Source organism: Blastomyces gilchristii (assembly GCF_000003855.2).
Source record: "Blastomyces gilchristii SLH14081 genomic scaffold supercont1.1, whole genome shotgun sequence".
Classification (NCBI taxonomy): Eukaryota; Fungi; Ascomycota; class Eurotiomycetes; order Onygenales; family Ajellomycetaceae; genus Blastomyces; species Blastomyces gilchristii.
Window position 1 is genome coordinate 7029863 of NW_003101682.1, and position 20982 is coordinate 7050844.

The 20982-nt window shown below is 43.6% G+C and overlaps 4 protein-coding genes across 5 annotated transcripts; 2 read left to right on the forward strand and 2 right to left on the reverse strand.

The window, feature by feature from the left end:
• Positions 1-108: 108 nt before the first annotated feature.
• On the reverse strand, positions 109-3977 carry BDBG_00750 (uncharacterized protein; the record flags this gene model as incomplete). Its single annotated transcript, XM_031720018.1, has 3 exons — positions 109-3618; positions 3680-3730; positions 3806-3977. The coding sequence occupies 3 exons, from the start codon at positions 3975-3977 to the stop codon at positions 242-244; spliced, it is 3600 nt and encodes a 1199-aa protein (XP_031575999.1). The 3' UTR covers positions 109-241.
• Positions 3978-4722: 745 nt separating this feature from the next.
• BDBG_00751 lies at positions 4723-12327 on the reverse strand. Of its 2 annotated transcripts, XM_031720019.1 has the most exons (18): positions 12009-12325; positions 10240-11637; positions 10130-10177; positions 9976-10078; positions 9861-9919; positions 9676-9804; positions 9441-9603; positions 9317-9382; positions 9169-9254; positions 8620-9088; positions 8360-8552; positions 8141-8295; positions 7847-8061; positions 7426-7783; positions 6890-7327; positions 6417-6833; positions 6146-6350; positions 4723-6086 (listed from the first exon to the last, which is right to left on the reverse strand). In XM_031720019.1, exons 2-18 carry the CDS (start codon positions 10816-10818, stop codon positions 5285-5287), a joined length of 4485 nt encoding a protein of 1494 aa, XP_031576000.1. In that variant the 5' UTR covers positions 10819-11637; positions 12009-12325; the 3' UTR covers positions 4723-5284. The 2 variants fall into 2 exon arrangements, with proteins under 2 accessions (XP_031576000.1, XP_031576001.1); XM_031720020.1 differs by having other exon boundaries at positions 9676-9779; positions 10240-12327.
• A 189-nt stretch (positions 12328-12516) lies between these two features.
• Positions 12517-14448, forward strand: BDBG_00753 (uncharacterized protein). Its single transcript, XM_002629461.2, has one exon. The coding sequence runs from the start codon at positions 13140-13142 to the stop codon at positions 14070-14072; it is 933 nt and encodes a 310-aa protein (XP_002629507.1). The 5' UTR covers positions 12517-13139; the 3' UTR covers positions 14073-14448.
• A 3095-nt stretch (positions 14449-17543) lies between these two features.
• Positions 17544-18208, forward strand: BDBG_00755 (uncharacterized protein). Its single transcript, XM_031720021.1, has 2 exons — positions 17544-17625; positions 17706-18208. The coding sequence occupies exon 2, from the start codon at positions 17715-17717 to the stop codon at positions 17979-17981; it is 267 nt and encodes an 88-aa protein (XP_031576002.1). The 5' UTR covers positions 17544-17625; positions 17706-17714; the 3' UTR covers positions 17982-18208.
• The last annotated feature ends 2774 nt before the right edge of the window (positions 18209-20982 follow it).

The window sequence follows — 20982 nt, forward strand, 5'->3', positions numbered from 1 at the left end:
GGCCGCCCTTCCTCAAAGCTATTTTACATGTGCCAGTTACTCCCAGAACCGTGATCACTGCCTATTTATTATCTAGCTATCCATCCAAGGTAGCTCTTGACCGACAGATCAGAAGACAACTGTTTTTATATTCTACCCGCAATTAGTTAAAAACGCAGAACTTTTTCTGCCTCCCTTTTGCGCAGATATTAAATCCATGACCCCATTCCATCAACCTATCTCCCCGCTCACATCACATCATTTAACAATTAGGACCCGCAGTCCCTTTCCCCAAGCAAGTCTTCCTATGGGCCTTCCAGTGTATGCGCTGACACTTTGACGAGCAATACCTCACCAAATGGCATTGCGAGCATGACAACAACGCCCGCCCATGTACAGATTTCCCAGCACCACACGCCTCACACTGATTCTGTCCCGCCTTCTTCTCCTTGCCCAGCGCATCCTTGGTGTCAAGATACGGCAGAGTGAACAAAAGCGGTATCAAACCGCGGATAGCATGCTTGGACACAGTTTCCCACTTCGGAAAGTCGCCAACGAAATTTGGCGGGAAGATCCCGTTCCCGCACGAGCAGAGTACCGGCTGGTGCAATTCGACGGAGAGCGGGATTCGAGACTTGGCCTTATACTCGCAGGTAGGCTTGTGCTTCCACTCCCTGCAGCGCTCGACAAACGCAGGCAGGAGCTTTTTCCATAATCTCAACTCATCCTCTTCAACGAGCATGGTGATCAATTCGTCCATGTCTAGCTTCGCGATGAAATCACGTATTGGCTTTTCCATATCCAACCGTAGCGGGACAATTGCAACGTCAAGAGCTAGGGTGTGGTTGGATATGTCCATGCGAACGGAGGAGCGCAAAAATAGTATATGCAGTCCAATATCCCCGCAGCTTATTCCAAATACCTTGCACTTCTCTCCCTTAACCCTAGCGAACGACATGTGCATGGCAAACAAGGTGTCTTTGAAGCATAATCTGCTGTCTTGATCGGGCTTTGGACGAGTGTTATCCAGATTACTGCGTACTTCACACTCCTTGCCGGAAAACATCGTCGAAACATGCGTAATCAGCCAACCAAAGTCTTCCATACGGTTGGTATCCAAAATAGGTAGTCGGTTTGGATTAAGGTATGGAATGTTCCAAGCCAAAGGTTCTCCTCCGGACAAGAAGACTGGGAACATGTAATCTGAGTAGCCCTGGCGGTCGGGTTTTTCGGCCCTGTGTGCAATTATCTCCACATAAGATGATTTTCTAGCAACTCGGATCGTGTTTTTCTTGTTCGGTTTGAGGACCGGAGCTGGAAAAGTAATCACAATCTCCCAAGCCTGTCCTTCTACAGGTACACGTAGGGAGCAGGGCGAAGGTTGGCTAACCACGATCTTATTCTGGCGCGTCAGGATTGCTTTTGCTTCTTTGGAGAGAAAATCGATACGAGCGGTGAAGCGATCAATTATTCTCTTTTTCTTATCGATATCAGCCGTTAGTGTGACATGATAGGAACTTGCGTGCATTTTCGCAGGGTATACTCTGTTGCTCCACAGTTGGGGTGGGCACGGCATGCCGGCGTGATTTGGGCGGTGCTTTGAAATATATACAGAGGATTGGTTTCCAAGGTCACTGGAAAAGACAACTAGTTCAGTCCCCAATGCGTCCTCAAACATCGAGGAGATACCAGGTGTGTGATAAAGCGACATCCCAACTGTCGTGCTCTCTGGCTGCGCGAGTAGTAGCGCTGAGGGGACGACGAAAGAGATGATAAGAGGACTCTTCCCTTTCCAGCCACTGTGATCCTTAGCAATAGTTACGGCAAAATGATCGCTATTCCGCGGCCCGGAGCAAATGGCTTGCCCAAATCCAAGTTGCACAACTGCGAACAGACTGTGCTGGCCCAGGCCCATCTGCTTTGACTGAACAAATCCGTTGATATATGGCTTTGCTAGTTTACCGCAACGCGTCTTGGTGAAAACCGAGAGCTTTGCCCTTGGAACTTTAACCGTGATAGACACCAAGTAAGGCATTTTCTTCCAAGCACGGAAATCATGGGAGCTTCGATCGTACTTGAATTCTTTGGTAAACAAGGGATCAGAATATACATCAAGAATATGGAGTTGAGTATAAAGTTCGTGGAGGAAATTCTGCCCGACTCCAAGAGCCTTATCTGCTTCAATCAGTGTGATCAAGGCCGAGATGGCCTTATTCCAGTCAACCATTACGCGCCCTTTAACAAATGCTAGAAACCGGACGAAACTCCCACGGTGGTAACGAATCATTTCACAACTTGGATGGGCCAAGACAAACTTCACGTCTTCGTTCATGAACATGTTCATGTAGATCCCGAACAGAACAACTGCTAAGCTGTCCGGATCGAACTTGATAAGTGAGGAACAGCTACTTCCTGGCGAATGTGACCAGTAGGGCCATTGATATTTCCACAATGTTCTGTTGTACACATTCCGCGTATTGACGCCATCCCCCATGGAACATTTGCGGAAATCATGCATCAACTGCTCCTCAGCATTTGCGACGGCTGAGGAATTTGTCCAGTATTGGACAGGGAAAACACCAAGTAGTATTGACACCGTCGGAAAATGTCCGGCAAAAAGGTCATTCAATAGTACGTCTACTTCGGGTACGTACTTGGCAAAGGACTCAGCATAGATCGTGGATGATTCTTTCTCGTACAGCAATGGGCCAGCGGCAATGAAGACGTTGATACCACCAAGAAAATCAATAAGGTTGGAGGTGTCAATAACGTCGAAGGCTAAAGGAGCCACACCATCTTCGAGCGCGTAATCCTCCCCATCTAGGGAGACAGTATCAAAACCATAGGACGTGCGGAACCACTTCGCAGAAGTTTCTCTAGTGGTGTCAAGATGCTGCAAGGTGTGACAAAAGGCAAGGGCATCACCAGCGAAGAAGCGCACGGTCACGGATTTGTGATCACGTTTTAATGATTGACACCAGATATTGAATTGAAGACGAGCTGATTCAACTGCGTTTTGAGCATGAGCAAAAGCCACCTCCTTGCGGTAAAAATGGGATCCTGCATCCACTGGTGTGTAGGCGGTTACTAGGTGGAACCCAAGTAGTGGATCCGTGCCGGAATGGAGCAGAGCGTTGTCATTTTCCAAGGGTGCCAGTGTTGGGTTCGGGTGCACATTTAGAGCTTTGGGATCATTGGAAGTGCTCCCATTCTTCCAGTAGCGCGAGTGCAAACCGGGGAGATCTTTAAGGGCTTGAATTGCATTGGGGGCAGCAGCGCGGGCTCCACCCAAGTCTATCCCGCTTCCCGCGGTTGCAACTTTGACATCAAGACAAGCTTGGATTGCCTTACGGAAACTAGCAAGGTAGTCGGCTTTGTCCCGGACAGATATATATGAATGCCAGATGTCTCTCACAAGAGCAAGAGTCTTTGAGTCGCAGAATCTCAGAAACCGCCCATACTCACTTTTGTGCCAATATTTGAGAGAGCTTGAGAAACGATGTAGCTTCTTGACTTGGGATTCAAGAAGGTTGTGCGACTTATCATCGATGAACAAATGATAGTAAATATTCCACAGCATTGAGGTATCCGCGCCTTCATTGGTATCCACGACGAGAGTAAGGAGAAGAACATTTCGGGCTATAAAAGGCTATGTTTAGCAGACAGACAAAGGCAAATTCAAGAGCAAAGCATAACTCACCAATAACTGCAGGTTGGATATCACAGCAAGTATAATCCAGCGGGCGAGGTTCTATCATCATGAGTGAATTGTGTCAGTGGTTATCATACAATAGTGTCATGTTGATAACAAACTAGAGATGGTTACTTGATGAACTATTCATAAAGCTAGTGAAGAGGATATTTCTAGCATCTCCGCATCCAAGCAACAGCAGACGTGCAGGATCGTCACCAGGGATATCCTGTGTCAAGCAGACAGCAGGAGTGTTGCCGATTGCATGGAAGAGAGAGAACTGATTCAGGGGTACTGGAGACGCCATTTATTAAACGCGCCTGTTACCGTATACACGAAGCAGATCAGAAAAGTCTCACGAAGGCCTATGGATTCGCGACAGGGCGGCAACATCAACTCCAGCATGACATGACAGTGGTTGGGAGAATGGTATGTATATCTTGCGTGGTGGAAGTCTGGTGTTGTGTTGTTGAAGCGGTAAACACAGTGAAATATGAGGCGCAACATGACAACGGAGCAACTCGCAGACAGACAGACAGACACACAACACACACACACACATCACACATGCCTTTGACTGTTGCCTGGGTCCTATCTGCGGAAGACATCGAAATTCTCAGGCGCGGTAGAAGCCCATTCTCCGACTGTGGTAATCCCACACACGGATATAGCTGAATAACTCTTCATAATATTCGAGTCCGAAATACCTATTAACCTACCTCTCGAATTGCTCTACGCGAGAGCATGCATGCCGGTCCCCCCATAGCATAGTATGCTCGACGAGCCGAATGCTGATAGCCACGTCTCGCCGCGGGATGCGCAAGGCGATGATATCATGATATCATAGTAGTTATCAGCCGTGGCTATCGCTTTTAGCGAACTTAAGCGACCAAACAGTCCATCATAACATCATTAACTAACTATACAAAGCTAGTTCCTCGGCTAGTAACGTTGAGCCCTTTCTTTTCAACAAGACAGCTTGCACCAGGCTATCATCCTAAACTACGCAATGTGCTTGGGATCTTCGCCGCATTGGTGTGAATTGTACATACCTACCTCTACAAGTGTGGATTCTGGCTCTCTTGGCCAGTGTACAGCAAAAGAAAGAGTTGCAGCTGGAAAGCGGGCGTTTATAATGGATAGATCGATGGGGAAAGAAAGGGGTGGGAGTGGTGATGTTGGCGTGGAGAGCGCAAATGCAAGGAGCGTGAGAGCAAGAGATCAAACTCTTTCCGACTTGACAGATCAAGAAAACAAGAAGTTTGTGTATATTTATTGATGTTATTGGTGATATTCCTTTTACTTGAAGGTGGGGCATCTGGTGTTTTGATTCTTGCTTGCGATGTCAAGCATGGTAACTTTTTCATTCATAACAAAGGAGCCCACCAACTATAGCATTAGTTAACCGAAAAGCGTTAGTTAGAGAGCAAACACATTTGCCCGCAGGGGTTGCAATCTAAGGCGATATTGCAATATCAGTTAAGATTTTGAATCCGAATATATGCTGAAGAAACCTTTATAGTCCCACGTTTTACATTATGACTCAAGATAACTAAATAATTTGCTCATGAGCATCAATCGTACCAAACACAACAAAAAAATGAAAAGAAAATTTCAAAATATGCAAGAATAGAAGAAAACAAGTGGTATCAAGAGAGTAGCGGAGGTGAGTGATATCAGACACGGACGCAACGGTGGACTTGCGGACCCGGGCGTGGGTTGGTGGGCCACTGGCGACTCCGGCTTCTTTGGCTCAATCGAGCCGCCACCAACATAACAATTCTGACTCGCAATCTGCATATTAACCGCCATCGCCATCGCCGTAACCTCCCCCGTCGTCTTCTCAAGTGTCTTTGTATCCTGCTCTGCACTCCCGATGAAATCCATGTACAGTACACTCGGGTACGAGAAGGGGGTGAAGGAATGATACCCACGCCAGAAAAGGGGGTCATATCCCAGTTCGATGGATTGGTCGGCGATAGTTCGCTCGAAGACACGGGTTAGCGTTAATGTCCATGAGAATACGTGGAAGATGTCCTTCCGTTCGCCGTCATTAGGGACGAGGTTGCGGTTTCCTTTTAGCTTTGCGATTTGGTCGGCTGCCATGGTGTCGATTTGGTCGGTGTTGGAGTAGCTGTCGTACCGGGGGAATTGGCGGGTTGAGTAGATCCCCTTGTCTGGGCGTGTTGGGCCGCCTGATGCGATGATGATTACGCAAGCCTGGCCGTTGCCAATGTACTCGTTCATCTTTTTCTCACTTAAATCTCCCTGGAGGCCACCCCGGCGATGCGTGACACCTTCAAATAAATCGAATGTTTTACTCCATTGTTCATCGTTGAAGGGTTTATAGCCATTGTCCGTGTCAAGAGTTAGGTCGAGGTTGATGATGATTAGCTCCGGATTTTCAGCGGTGAATCTATGAAACACAGGTTGGATTAGATTTTCAGTGTGCAGGTTTGAGAATCGACTTCATACCTGTTTATACCATCCACTATCTCCTGGATCGATTCTCCATTACCCCCTTGCCATCCAATCTCAAGAATATCTATATAACCATAGTGGCCCGTGAGGTACTTTCCTCCATTGCCGATGGCAGGGCGAACGTCGAAGTACCGAGATCCCCTCCTTAGCTGATCGTAAACATTCAAATACTGAGTCAAAGTGTTGCCTTCGTTAGAAACTGCGGGTTCTTTTATTAGCAAAACAACCTTAAAATTCCACGTAATCGGGGACGGAGGGAACGAACATTGAGTGTGCCCATCCAGCTTCGACATCCCAGCATCGTGGCTTCCCGGCATACAAACGTGCTTCAATTTTCGATCACCAATGATATGTAATATTGATGACATCCACGCTATCGGCGGCTTATGGCTTGACCAAAAGCCTTCTGTTTCGCTCCCAGTCAATACCCAGTTAATAGCTCTCATGTCTCCGATGCCACCTCTGGAAGGATAATCAAGAGAAGTGCCTTTGGGTACATCCTTGGTCTCTAATCCATCATACAGGACATGGAGATGGAACTCATTGTCAGGATCATCTTGGTAGTATCTGGCCCAAATCTGAAAAGTCTTGTTCGTTCCCTCGAGCGTGTAGAATGCCTCGCCTTTATCATCGAATCTATTGAAGGACTCGGCGAACTGCCATTCGCACTGAACGGATTCACCTGCAAATATGTTAGCAAAATAATGGTATACAACTGTTACAAATACATTAAATTACCGGCTGGAACATCGTGCCACTTCCACTGATCCATCTGATATGAGTGATTATATGTGAGTATCCAGTTGTATGGAGATCCATTGACCAATGTAAAGTATCCATGGTCAGCCTCACCGCCGATATCAACGAGCGGCAGGTCTGTGGGATTTCTTCCTCCAGGCACGCGAACATCTGGAGGAACTGAACATTTGTCTTCATTTCTAGTATGGAGCCCCTGTTTTATGAGCCGTTGAGCGCCCGTGTTGTGGATCGGATCTACGACAGTAATCTGACTCCAGTATGGGTGATAGTCGACGGCAAGATTGGCTTCCGACGTAACCTGGGTTCCATCAGAAATAATCATGTTTGTAGCCCCGATGGAGATTAAATTGTGAATTCTGACACGGCCATTGTTCCCTTCCAGCTGTATCATCGAGTTTTGGCAGCTGCGCGTAGCAACTATCGGTTCAGCTGAAGATTAGCCAATGTGCAACTAACTATGAACTGGGTGAACTTATTGGAGCTGGACCATTGGGGCTGAGTATTTCTTTACGTACTGCATTCCTGTGTATAAGTTGTGAACCAAGAATATAAACCGGCTCCAGCGATATAGATCTCAGACGATTCAATTATCCGGAGCGCCCACGAAGCATCACATCCCGGCGAACCGTGCGGACAACGTTCGTAATTAGGATCTCCACTGAAGATACCGACAGCGGATTCAAATGGAGCCGGCGGCATAGGGGTTGGCTGATAATATGGAGATTCGGTTTGTATCATGCCTGCGAATACCTTTTGAGCCTTGTAAAAATTGTACTGATAGTAGACCGCATGCTCAGACGACGTCCCATAAAGCCATGTTGCCTCGGTACTTTCGACAAGCAAACCTCTCGCAGAGTATACAGAAGTTTGGATCTATATGTATCAGGTTTAGATATGTACTAACACTAAGCCGGTTACGAGATTTCATATACTTACCAGAGTATTGTTATCATCTTGCAAGTCAGGGTCGTCGATGTCGTGATCTGCCGTCCAAAGCCAAACATTTTCCATATATGCCGATGCCGACCTGGTAATGTGCATCATAAGACTGCCCGATTTGCAGCCATCATCATTTACACCGCTCGTAATCGCTGGGCACTCTGTCGAAGTAAGTTCGGTACCAGTAGCCCCTCCAATTCGTACGTGTGAATCTGCAGCCCATTAGCTGTAGTCCTAGCTACGGTAGTGACCATCACAAAAGGAGAAGGCGAAGTCTCGAGTTGAACGTACCCCACATGCCAGCACAGCCTGAGCAGGTAGCTTTGATATTCCATTCTACCAAAACAGCGCCTGCCGTAGGCCCCTTAGTGGTGAAAAGAAGGTCTTGAATTTCCACATCACCGTGATCGCCGTCGTTTCCAACTCGAACCAGAGGTCGCGGGTTCCTATGCATCCAACATCAGCAAGGACTTTATACATTTAAATCTTTAGATGAAAGAATATTCTCACCTTTCGTCTTGGAAGTTGGGGCCAAATGCAACGAGCTGGGACCAACCCTCTCCAACGATCTTGGCTCCAACGGGAATAGTGATGGTGTCAGTCAAAATGTACGAACCCGCATCGACAAATATAATATTGTCGCTGCTTGCATATTGGCTCAATACACTTTGGAATGCTGCTGTATCGTCGGTAACGCCGTCCCCTATTTTGAAGTGAAGGTCAGCAATGACGTGATAGATCATACTCGAACAAAAAAAAAGGAGTGGAACCTTTGGCATGGTCTTTCATGTGAACAAATTTGGAGGCAGGGATAGCTTCATATTGAGGCTTCTGTCTCTCGAAGAAGGGTGCTTTGGGCAGGGAAGTCGATTGATCCGCAAGCAAGGTGGACTCTCGTTTTGTGGTAAAGTCCATCCCTAGGGTATAATCTCTTTGGGAAATATCAAAATATACTGGGCCAATGGCCCATGTATCGACGCTTAGAACGCTTCCAGCAAGATACACCTTTCCTTCATTGTCCGCGACGGCATTTCTAACTTCTTCGAAAGCAACATTGTCCAGGGTAATTCCTGTGGTACCTCTGCCTTTTTCCGCAGTCGCAGGGAACGTGAGAAGTGCCGTGTCTGTATCTCTGAAGATGGAGTCTATTACCATTATAGAGCCAGTTCGAGGGACCGAATCCTCAGACATAAGTTTAAAGCCTGTAGCAGATCCAGTGATCTCGATGTTTTTCCACATCTAAAACGTTTCAGCGTTAAATTGTTGCAAGATTTCGCCCGGACACAGGACTTTCATCGAATCAGAAGTGAATAACTTACCCATCCCCAGTCCCATATCAACTGTACGGCTGTTTTGCAATTTGTAAATTTGAGCCTTTGGGCAGTAAATTGCTGGTTCCCGCCATCTATTCACGCGTCAGGACAGGATGTCACTATGAAAACTGAGGAGATGATGTTGAGCACTTACATATTCCAAAATTTCCTCCAGTGAACGTTAGATCACTCATAACTCCACCACTTCCATTCTCAGTGACTATTCGATCTGGTCAGAATCGGACGATAAATATAGTACTGTACAAAAGATCACTTACAAATGGCCTGCTGGGTGGTACCAGGCTCCGTAGAAACGATAAAGTCAACGTTTGAAAGGCTTGTGGCTTGGGCGATCTGATAATGGAGTGCAGCAACATATGCGCCTTGGTTTGTGGCAGTAATATCAATTCTGAAATTCCGGATCTGGCGATAAAAATTGGCCTTTTGCACCAATGTGTCAGTGTACATGTATATTCAACAATCCAGCTATAGTCGAATCGTTCCTTCACTCACCGTGGTAACATACCACTCCTTTGGATTTCCATCTGGACCAGCACCACCGCCTTCAACATAATGATTTGTGGAAAGCACACCAAGACCAACAAATGAACTGGCAGCTTTAATGACAGGTCGATCGTTTGCCTAGGCTCGTTAGAACCTCCTGGAGCCAAATCATGATAGTGGTACCCATTACTCACGTCTCCAATTAACTGGCTTCCGAAGTAGGTCTCGATCGTGGAGCTGACAAGGTATGTGCCTTAATAGGTCAATAGAATATCAAAATTTTACGTCCATGTGGGAAATTCAGCTCACCAGATGGGAAATAAAGGATGAAATTCTTGGTTGTCGCGCCGTTGCATCTTTCACCACATGTTCCCGCGTCTGCCATTGCTCGCTTAATGGCATCTGTATCATCCTATATAGAACCATGAGAGGCTGATCCAGCAATCAAGAATCTATAGCTTACATGCACACCATCTCCATATGCCCCGTAGTCTTTCACGTTACGGAAAACCTAATTCCACCTGTTAGATAACCTTAAAAGCCCCCGTCATATTGGTCAAGGTAACATCACACCTGGAAGGAAGGATCATTCCCAAACGGCCAGGCCCCTTTTCTTTCGATATCTTCCATCCAGAAGGTACTTGCTTGCTTCTCTGCCGTACGGTTGTAAAGGGCGTCAATATACGAGTAATCGCGCTTAGTTTTGGAAAGGTCTCTAGCTTCAGCAACAGCCTCCACCTCAGCTAAGAGAGCTGAGGCAGCTGCTATCTCGCTGCTAATCTTGAGAAGAGGTGGCGGTGCATCTCCGCTGGATGCATCGCGACGGGAAGCTTTGAAACCAGGCTTCCAGGGATAGTGATTTCTCACTGGATGGTCCAGTCGAGCTTTGTTAAGGACTGAGGCTTTCTCAATTGCCGCATTCACAATCCGCCTAGCCTTGTCGATGTCCGATCGAGTAGCATTTGCTACACGAGAAGGGATAGCCATATTTAATCTAAGCTGTGTTTCTAGTACGACATCCCCCATCTCGTGTTTATGCGCACTTCGCAGTGGATCTGTCACAGCAGGGTATATAAACGAAGCCATAACTTGGAGGGACAAAAGCGCCCAGATAAGTATTGATTGTAAAAGCCCATGAAGGCAGGTCGCCATGACGGCAAGAGGAAGCTGGTCGTACGGGTGTTATGCGCTTGAAACATGCAGGAGAATTTGGATTGGGCTTATAGGTGAGGATTGTTTATGAAGAAGTGAGAGTCAGAAAACGAGTCAGAAACGGAGATAATAAGAGAATGAACAGCAAACACAGAGGGATATCTGGTGAAGCAATACTATGTATATATAGTCAGTGTCATGGATCCCGGCGAGTTTCCTAAAAAAGGGTGTTTCCCTAAATACTTCCCAGGTACAGCAGAAGAACAATATTGCAACCGCGCGTCATCAGCACCAGCTGCAGTCAGCATCGAAGCGATATCAAGGATATAATGGATAAATATGATTAGAGAATGTGTTGTATTTGTTTGTGTGAAGGTGAGTGAGTGAGCGATCGTGGATTGGCTATTTTCAGCCTTTTGGCGTGTGATGATTTCTACCCCAAAAATAAAACCCCTGAAACACCAACTCCCTCCCGGTAATGTAACAACTACAGTACCAGCCTCACAGCCTACAGGGGACTCCCTCGCCTCCTGCTTCACCCCCCTGGGCCCTACGTGAATACCCCTAACAACCACTCGCCTCAAAAACCGCATAACGTCCAACCCGAATTCTAGCTTTCAAAATGGAAGATATGGTGTACCGCATCCCTAGCGTACCCACCGATGGCTCATGTGCCCAGCGCCCTCGAGGGAAACGCTCATTCATTCTTTTCTCCGAGTATTGTCGGAATCGGATCATTCACTTCGACAGGAAGAAGTGATGTATTATCCATGCCCAGTTGCAATGCCGAATAAATATAGCACTGGCACAACATGGGTTCTGTCGCCGCCAGCTGATTAGTTATGTCATGGGGGCGCATGGTGGTGCTTGATGGCTGCCACACAAGGGCAAAAACATCAAAAAATGCCACAGATCAACCACCATGATGATAATCAGCAAATTATTTGTGAATGTGTTAGGCAGGTCTGGACCCTGCATGATCCCAGTGATCTTGCGCCAAACAATGCAGCAGAAACTTCAGAAGCCACAGCTTCAGCTGCGGCCCGAAGTGAAAAGAGAGCCCTTTTTTTCTTTTAAAGTTCGGCATATCTCTGCAGAACTGATCCACGGGATACCACCCCAGAAAATAAATTCTGCAAGAAATAAAAAGAAGTACGGGGGTTGTTACAAGACAAGAACATGGACCGAACCTGTCGCTTTGGCTATCCATAACGGGCTCCCATTTAACTATATCACACGCACAAGGGCAGATAATGTATGTATGTGCATTTTAGAACCGGTGATGAGAATGGGCGACCTTCCTTCCGCAAATCCGCAAATCATCGGGCGATACCAGATATTCTTTACTAACACCTGACTTCGCCTTCCAGATTCCAAATGAAACGACTATGGATGGGGAGGGAAGACTCGACACATGCAGGCTGATGAATAGATGAGTGGGAAATACGGAATCTGAGACTTATGTCTCTCAGTGTAAAATATGATCTCATGAGGAATTGCGATGTGAACAGATGCAAAGAACAATGGAAACGTCAGATCGAAGAAAGATATCAGTATATTTATTTAAGCTTAAAGATCATTAAGTTACGGACTAATAACTTTCAGGTTTCTTAAGCGAGGCCAACCAGAGCAGGTTCATTAAAGATCGACCTGGCTCTTTCTGACTGAACCTTCTTCACTCCTTTTGCCAACTCGCCATGAAGCAGCAGCTTCGTGGTCAGGACCTGTAGGAGCTGTTGAAGGAGCTGATCAGAAATTTCTGTCATCATTAAAAAGCCTGGATTATCTTGTCATGGTGGATATGGATGTACTAATGAAAGAACAGAATTCATATCTTGAAAACGATATTTATGAAAAATGAGATGGACATTCAACAGTGCATCTCCTGGAGTTCGCTTTTTCTCTTTTTATTCTTCAGTCTTGAATGGAGATCAGCATACATCAATTTCATTTCTTGTTATATCTTGCGCCCATCTATATCGTTGCGCTCATAATATACCCATCGTCACCAGAACGTGAATAGAATCTGATCGACTATTTCAGAGAGATCCATTATCTATGAAGTTCTTAAAAAAGTACCCAGAGGATCTATTTATATACATGGATATGTAGTTGGCCTAGCAGCCAGATTGCTTTAGATTTCTTCTGTGTTATTCCTCCTCTCAGTTGAACTGCTACTACTGTATCAATTCAACTGGGCTCTTCTTTCTCAACCTCACCCTCTCCAACCTTGTTGGGTTAGAGACCTGCTTGCCCTTCTCCCCACATCACACCCAATACAGGTTCCCAGGTTGAAATACCACTTAGCATATCGTCTAACAATGGAATCGAGGAAATACATCCCACCGGCCCTCCGCTACAAGGAGGAAAGCGACGACCAAGAGCGGGATCCCCAGCAGCAGCAACATCCAAACCCAACATCTACAACTTATCGAAGAAGAGAGATCGACGCATACTTCGGCCATTCGTTCCATCACAGCTTCCGCGATAAATTCTTCCACAATATCAATAGCAGCAGCAACAACAATTACAGCAGGTGGTTATCCGAAGATGGAAAATTTCCACCCCCAAGAGCCACCACGCGACCAGCACAAGCACGAGAACGACGGCGGCGAGGAACCCTCAACACTGCCGCAAATGACCTAGACACACTGGCATACATAATACTCTTCAGCGACGCCCATCCCTTCTGGGAAACCAAGCGCGAAATCCTCTGCAAGTCAAATCTCGACCTTCTCCGTGTGCTAGTCGCGGCAGCATCAACAATGACAAATATCACCACCACCACGACTACGACCACTACGTACGGCAACAACAACGACAACAACACCAACAACCCACCATCCCCCGCCCACCCGACAAGCTACCCCATCTTCATCGACCAAGCGGTCCCAGGACGACGCTACCAACCCTCCAAACCGCATTCCTTCGTCGGCTACTACCGCATCCGCACTGTCCGCTATCTAGAACCACGCAGCCGCGAGCTCGCCGCATATCTGGAGGTTAGGTTTGGGACGGCGCAGCGGACTCCTGAGAAGTGGATTGGGTGCTTTTCGCGCCGTTGGGCGGTTATTACGGTGGATCTGGATGGGGATCGAGAGGAGTGGGAAGGCGCGGCGGTGATGGCTTGTGGATATGATGGGGAGACGGAGGGAGAGGGGGGGGAGAAAGAAGAGGGGAGTGGAAAGGGGGCCTTGCAGCGGCGGAGCGTCAATGAGATTCTAGCGGAAATGAGGGGTGGGGTGCATGGATGAACGTGGAATGGTTTAAATGGGGCGGACATATGTGTTTACGAGCCGTGTACTGTGGAAAGATGGCCGTTTGATTGGCAGTGTGTATGTAGTAAAGTCAGCCAGCACCAAACCTGAAATCAGTGAGAGGTTTGGAAAGGAACCACGAGTTCATGCTGTACTATCGCGCTAATGGTAGATTGAACTCCTTCTCCATTATCTACATCGGCCTCCCGGGTATAGTATACGCAGGTCCAACGCAGATCGGCAGGGGGCGTGTAATTTTTCTCGTGGATAGAAAAGGATCGTAAAAAAAACTGTACAGATTAGTCATGCCATGATTCTCCAATCAATATCTTCCAAAATGTTACATGCAATGGAAAAGAAAATTCGTTTTTCACTGCGTCCATTGTGTGCTTGTTCATATCAAGTGAGCCATGAGGGCAGCTATTGGATTAAACCAAAAAAAAAAAGGGAGGAGGATATTAAAAAGGGAGGAGGGAGTTTTGCCCTATTTTCTTATCATTGGTTATGCTAATATACGTACAAGAAACCCCCCACAAAGATCAATAAATAATGGGTAACTCTTCGAAGATCGAAGGGCGATATATATATCTGCTTTCACGATGTCTTAAAAAAAAAATTCTAATTTCGGAGATAGTTCAACCTGCTGAGATTGATGCTGCTGGTTACATATAGTGCCGCGCAAGAAGTTTGATCAATATTCACTAGTCTCAAAGTAGTTTAGTGTTTCCACTGTTTCTTGCTGCTACTAGCTCTAATTAATTAATTACATGTTAGTGATGGAGAAATATAACTAATAAGATGACAGTAGTATGGGAAAATAGTATACAGAGAATATAAAGATTCATTATTTTGAAGAGAGAAAGAGAATAGAAAAAATGATGAGAAAATAGAGTTGAGTGAGTGCATTTAAATATCATGTGATACTATAACTAGTTAGTGTACTTCTAACTACTATGAGTTAAACTACTTTGAGACTAGTGAATATTGATTAGAAGTCTCAAAAGTTTAAATCTTCTTGCATCACTGCTGTACATTAGATTTTTTTTAGCTCTCATAACTAGCACATTTGAGTCGCTCATGCAAAAGAGAAAAAAAAAATAATAAGTAAAAAAGGAAAAGAGGAAAAGAAAAAGGAGCAGAGAATAGTTGAGTGTTAATTCAGCTGTTGAAGCTTCATGATTCATTGAGAATAAATGATATCATAATAATTCAAGCTATCATCGTACAACAAAAATCTGAACGAACGAAGTTGAGTTCATGTACAGAGTGCAAGTTCCATATAAGTTCCAAGCTCTTTTCTTACGGACAATAGGGGAGACCGCGGTTATCATACTGGCAAAGCCTCATGAACGCACATTTGGCTGATAATGCCCATCTCCCGCCGCCAGCACAGACCTCAATCTGAGAGTGATAATCACTGATATACCTGCAACGGTACGAGCCAGCTCTGCATGCTAGGAGATCGTTGGAGCCGTCATCCTGCCCGGGTGCATTCTCTGCAGGTGCAGCCAGCGCAAGTGGTGTGAGAAAAAGGGCTAGAACCGTGAGTTTGCTGATCAACTGCATCGTGACGGTGAATCGCTCGATCTTGGTTATCATGTTAGCTTTTATCATTTTGTAATTGATGTAAAAAAGGAGTGTAAGCTAACAGTTTAAGAATATGTTTCTCTTGAATATAGAATAAAATACTCCTTATTGAGGGTGTGAAAGGCGAGTCAGTCTAGAGAAACGATTGTCAACACACACACACACATGATAATAGTGAGTTTAGAAAGGAAAGAGATGAAATCTCACCTGAATAGCTTCAAATCAGAGAAGATGTTCTGTGAAAGGAAAAAATTAATGGAAAAGAAAAAGGCTATCAGACTTCTTTTATAATGAGTTTTGTAAATAGTTTCTAATCATCTTAACTAGCATGCATTGAGAGCTTTTCCAAAATGTAAGATTTGCTGATGCTTTCAAGACTCAAATCTCAAGTTCTCAGATTTAAGTTGCATTAGTAGAAAGCTATAAAATTGCGAAGACTACCTATCTATCTAGGAAGTTACATAGCTCCTTGTCAGGGATTAATAAATTGCTTGACCTGACTCATTTGGCTAAAGAGAACTCCCTAAAAGCCTACTCTGTAAGTAGGTCAACAACTGATGATTCAATATATTCTCTCCGATCTAAATAATTGGAGGTAGATCCAGTAGATGAAGTGATTGAGAATAGTGGAATAATGCCGTGGATATGACATAGAATAATGTCCATTGACTAGCTATGTCATGGCAACAGTTCATAGATCAACGAAGTAGTAAGAATAAGAACAATTTCAGGCTCATAAAACTAGTAATCTTATTTAGCAACACGATCAAGTCTCACCTAACTACAGTCCATTTGGTTAATTTCACCGCCGTTAAAATTAACTAGACAGTTGTTTGACACTGTTTGATGTACATAGTAGTTTGAATAGCTCTCATGGAGACATGCTGGCGGAGGGTTGCAACCATCTGTGAGCACTATGCTCCGTAGTACGGTACATGTACCCGTACTTGTAACTACTAGTGAGTAGTGATTCGTAGAGTAGCAGGCAAGTAACTCTGTTGATTGATCAAGCAATCTACCTACGCTATAGGTACTCTTCCTGGATATCCCTTCTTCTACTCACCATTTAGAACGAGTGATAGAAACCTATCCTCGCCTGCTTTGAATGAGGCTTTTTCCCCAGAGGCTCCGAAATGTCAATGATTGTCAGAGTGAGTTCCAAAACCCACAACAATTCAACTGTTGAAGTTCCAGTATTTTATTAAGTGTGACACTGCTGCCATAGACCTTAAATTCAAGCGTTTGAGTTGCCAAGCTCTAGTTGATACACTGTGGGGTTGACGGTCTAATAGATGAGCTAGCCAAGACTTGGCTGGGGAAAGATAGCTCTCGGCCCGCTAGTTATCCCGCCGCTAACTAACTACCGGGAAGGAACCCGATACGGGATCCATTGTATGTACATACATACATGTAATTATAAGCACTAAGGTCTGACAAACGCTGACTCTAGGTGTCATCGTCACATTTATTCTGGGATGTTCTGATTGAATCAATCTTGTTTCCCCCAGGATGGGGTGAACAAGCTTGCATTGCTACTTTATCCAGATTGGCAATATTCTCCGCCTAACCAGGACAAAATATTTCTAACCTAAACTTAATTGTTTACTTGATATTGGAATGCAGATCTAAGTTCCTATACAACTAGACTGAGTGGTAGAAGAGTGTAATCTCTGAGCTGATGTTACAATATCTAAAATAATCTGCTGATTTTAATTCTAATCTGCTGATCTATATAAGAGAGCTTCTTCCTCTTTCTCTCACTCTTCATCTCTGAAAAGTTCGACCCATCTATCAGCATATTCTTCTCAAGTTCAATTTTACAGGTAAGAAGTTTTCTATTAATTTAACTCAATGTTGTTATAAGACTTTAAGTTAACTAAATCTATGTTTTAGATTGATATCTGCAACTTCAAAACCTTCGCATATCCGAGTCTTTCTAAAAATAACCAAGTTCCTATCAAAGGTGATTCTCTTTTTATCTTAACAATATTATGATATTTCATTCAAAATAATACAAGTGTTTAATCTAACATCAAGATTCAGCAATTGAAAATGCAGCTCACCGGCAAATTCATGGCTCTAGCTCTCCTTCTTGCCCCGCTCGCATTGACTTCCCCTACTGAGGATATGAACGCCAGTGCCCGATGTACACCCGGCACCTATCGGTGCAAATGCGTGGCTGGTTCGACTTACTGCGCGGTTGATGTCTGTAATGCTCTTGGAAGATGGCAACTTTCAGCTGTGTGCAGGCGAAAAAGCAGCCCAGGTGCACCAGCCACTTGCAGAGATGGCCCAAATGGCACTGCCTATTGTATTTAGGTATTATACGGGAGAAGGTATTATAGGGGAGAAATGGGGTGTCCTTTAGCTCAACATGTCATGTATATAATTATCTAGATAGCTTACAGTTTCGTGTTTGCACTTGCCTGTCATTTTGAGTTTGAGCACGCTGACGATCTATATCACAGTAGCCTGCATGTTATTTAGTCAATTCATGGAGGTTATTCAACTTGCGTTGTATTCTTAGTTATTATGTGTCAGTCAAGCCCTCAACTGACACCATGGTGTGTTTGTTATGTGTTGGGGAGGTTTGTTTCGTTGTCGTTGCTCTAATAGTCATCTGTACATACATGTAGGTACCAGGGCTGTAACTAAGTCTAACGCTCAGCTAGGTATGATTGGTAGCCTTACAGAGCATGCTTCTGACCACTGATCTGGCCTGCCAATCAGATCTGATACCTTGAAATTAAATTCCTCGAGGCTTTGGATTTGCCGGTAACTTACGGCAAACTCATAACATAATCATCTATCAGTTTGATAAGTTGTTCTTCCATTTCTATGACATCATACTTCACAGCATATCAATGACTATAAAAATTTTTCATTTTTTCATTTATTCCCTCGTCTGGCCGCGAGGACACAATTAGCCTAGCAATATCATTAGTGTAATTTCTCATGCTAAATTCTATACAATCTGATTTGTTGATACATATTCGCTATCTTGCATTTTACAACTTTCCTATCTTGATATAAGAAATCCCGCTCCTCGCGGATCTTCCTTACCCCTATTCTCGCCACACATAACAGGGTTAGTGAGTATTGGGCCTCTTGGCCACTATAACTATCATAGCTTACCCTCGCAACTTGAATACTATTATCATAGTGACCCCCCTAATCTTAAGGTTAATAACTGCTTGCAAAGCTCATATTCTTTATAATTTCTGTGAATAGTTTAGATTCTTTAGAAAAACTTCATCATCTTGTCTTTTTCAATAAAAGAGTTCAAGAATCTTTTATCTTTTTTTAATTAAATAAAAGAATTCAAGAATTGAGGCAGTGTTTAATATAATATTTTACAAGCACTATAAATACTACTTCTGCTACTACTGAACTCATTGAGTAGAAGAGCTGAGAGAATAGAACAGTATCTCTGCACATTAAACATGAAACAATTGTAATATATCAGAGTGATACTACTGCTACTGTTCTATGCAGTAGAGGATGGTGATCTATATATAAATCAAGTCCAGTAGATTGGCAATGTAGTACAATTTAACAAAAAATTCGAATACAGTCTCGCGGGGACGCCGCGGCGTTAGAAGTTCTGTATCGTATAACTATATCCCGGGAGGCTATTTTAGGCGATCTGTTTTGGGCCCCTCAAGCGCTGGACTGGACTGGACTCGTTTGGCAGTTATTCGTGTAAGTTGAGATTAGGACTGAAACCGGGAACCGCCTTGCCCTTGAAACTACCGGCTACCGTTGTTGGTCGAAGCCATCCGTCATTGATCATCATCATCCCCATCTCTGGTTCTTCAGATTATAATAGGACGGACCATAGATTGGTATATGGTGAAAAGGGCACTCTTTAGTCTACGGCTGGCGCAAAAGCAAGGTTAGCCGCCGCCCCCCCACCATTCCCGCGAAAATAGGGGATGTTCCAATTGTTTGCCATCGTCATTATTGATAACTTTCTCTTTCTTGTCTCTTATCATTCGTTGGTATTATTTTTGTGTTTTTGAATAACTCAACTAATGCTCGTTGGCGCTGGGGGGGGGTGGTTGCAGGCCGCACCTAAGCTAAAATACCCCACAGAGCTAAGTTAGTTACTTGGTTGCTTTGCTTCAAGTGCTTGGGCTTGGTGTATACAGAAAACTTGACCTCGCTAAGTGCGCCACTTGACCTCATTACATAATTATGACCCTGACCTCACACAATACAGTAATAATCAGTTGATAATTGACTTTCAATCTTTCAATCACTCACTCATTTATTCACTCAATCTATTAATCAATCAAATTTTTCATTCTTCAATTAAAAAAGCAGTGAAATAGCAGATATGACAGCTCTAGCTCAGACAGTAAGTGAAATATTAATAAAAAAGACAGAAAATCTGATGATTCTTGATGAAAAAAATGAAGAAGCTGATTTATGTTATTTTATAGCCAAGTTATCAGCTATATCTTCAAGCAGTGACAGTAGAAGATCTTACTCTCTCAGAATATAAAACAGTAATTAATTGAATATTACTTGAGAATTGATTTTCAAAGCATGTATAGCTGATTTATAATTAATTAGATGAATGAACAAATTCATATAGAATATAAAGAGATATTTTATAGAATTTCAGAATACATTAAGATGAAGATATTTAATAATTGATTTTGAATTAATTTCAGATTGATTCTAAATTGATTACTAATTAATTATAGTATTAATTCTCATTAATAAATAATCTTTATTATTATATTAATATGCATGAGAGAATCTGAGTGCTGAAGCAGCAGAGAAATTATATTAAGTAGAAAGTGATTAATGAGACTATTAATAAGTATTTATAAATTAATTAATAACTGATTTTTATATGATTATTCTTAATTAATTAATAAATACTTTAAAGTTTTATAATAATACTACAGTGAACCTGTTCACTCTGAGAGAAAAGAATAAGATAATATTATCAAAGCTGTCTTAATACAAAGATAACAGTGAGATAGAAAATTATACTTTAAAAGTTAATTAATTGATTGTGAATTAATTGCTAACTGATTATGAGTCACTTTTAAAGGAAATGAAAAAAATGACTAGAGATATGAGAGTAGCAGTTCTCTGTAAAGACTGTGTGAAGACAGAAATTAATAAATCAATTTTCAATTAATTCTCAATTAATTATCAATCAATTACTAATTGATTGAGTAGATTACTATTATAATGTGAAGATTTATAATATTTTTAGTTTTTTTAATTACAATCATCTTATAACTCATGAAGCTTGAGTATTTAAGAATCAATTCTTAATCAGTTTTTAAATAATTTCTCT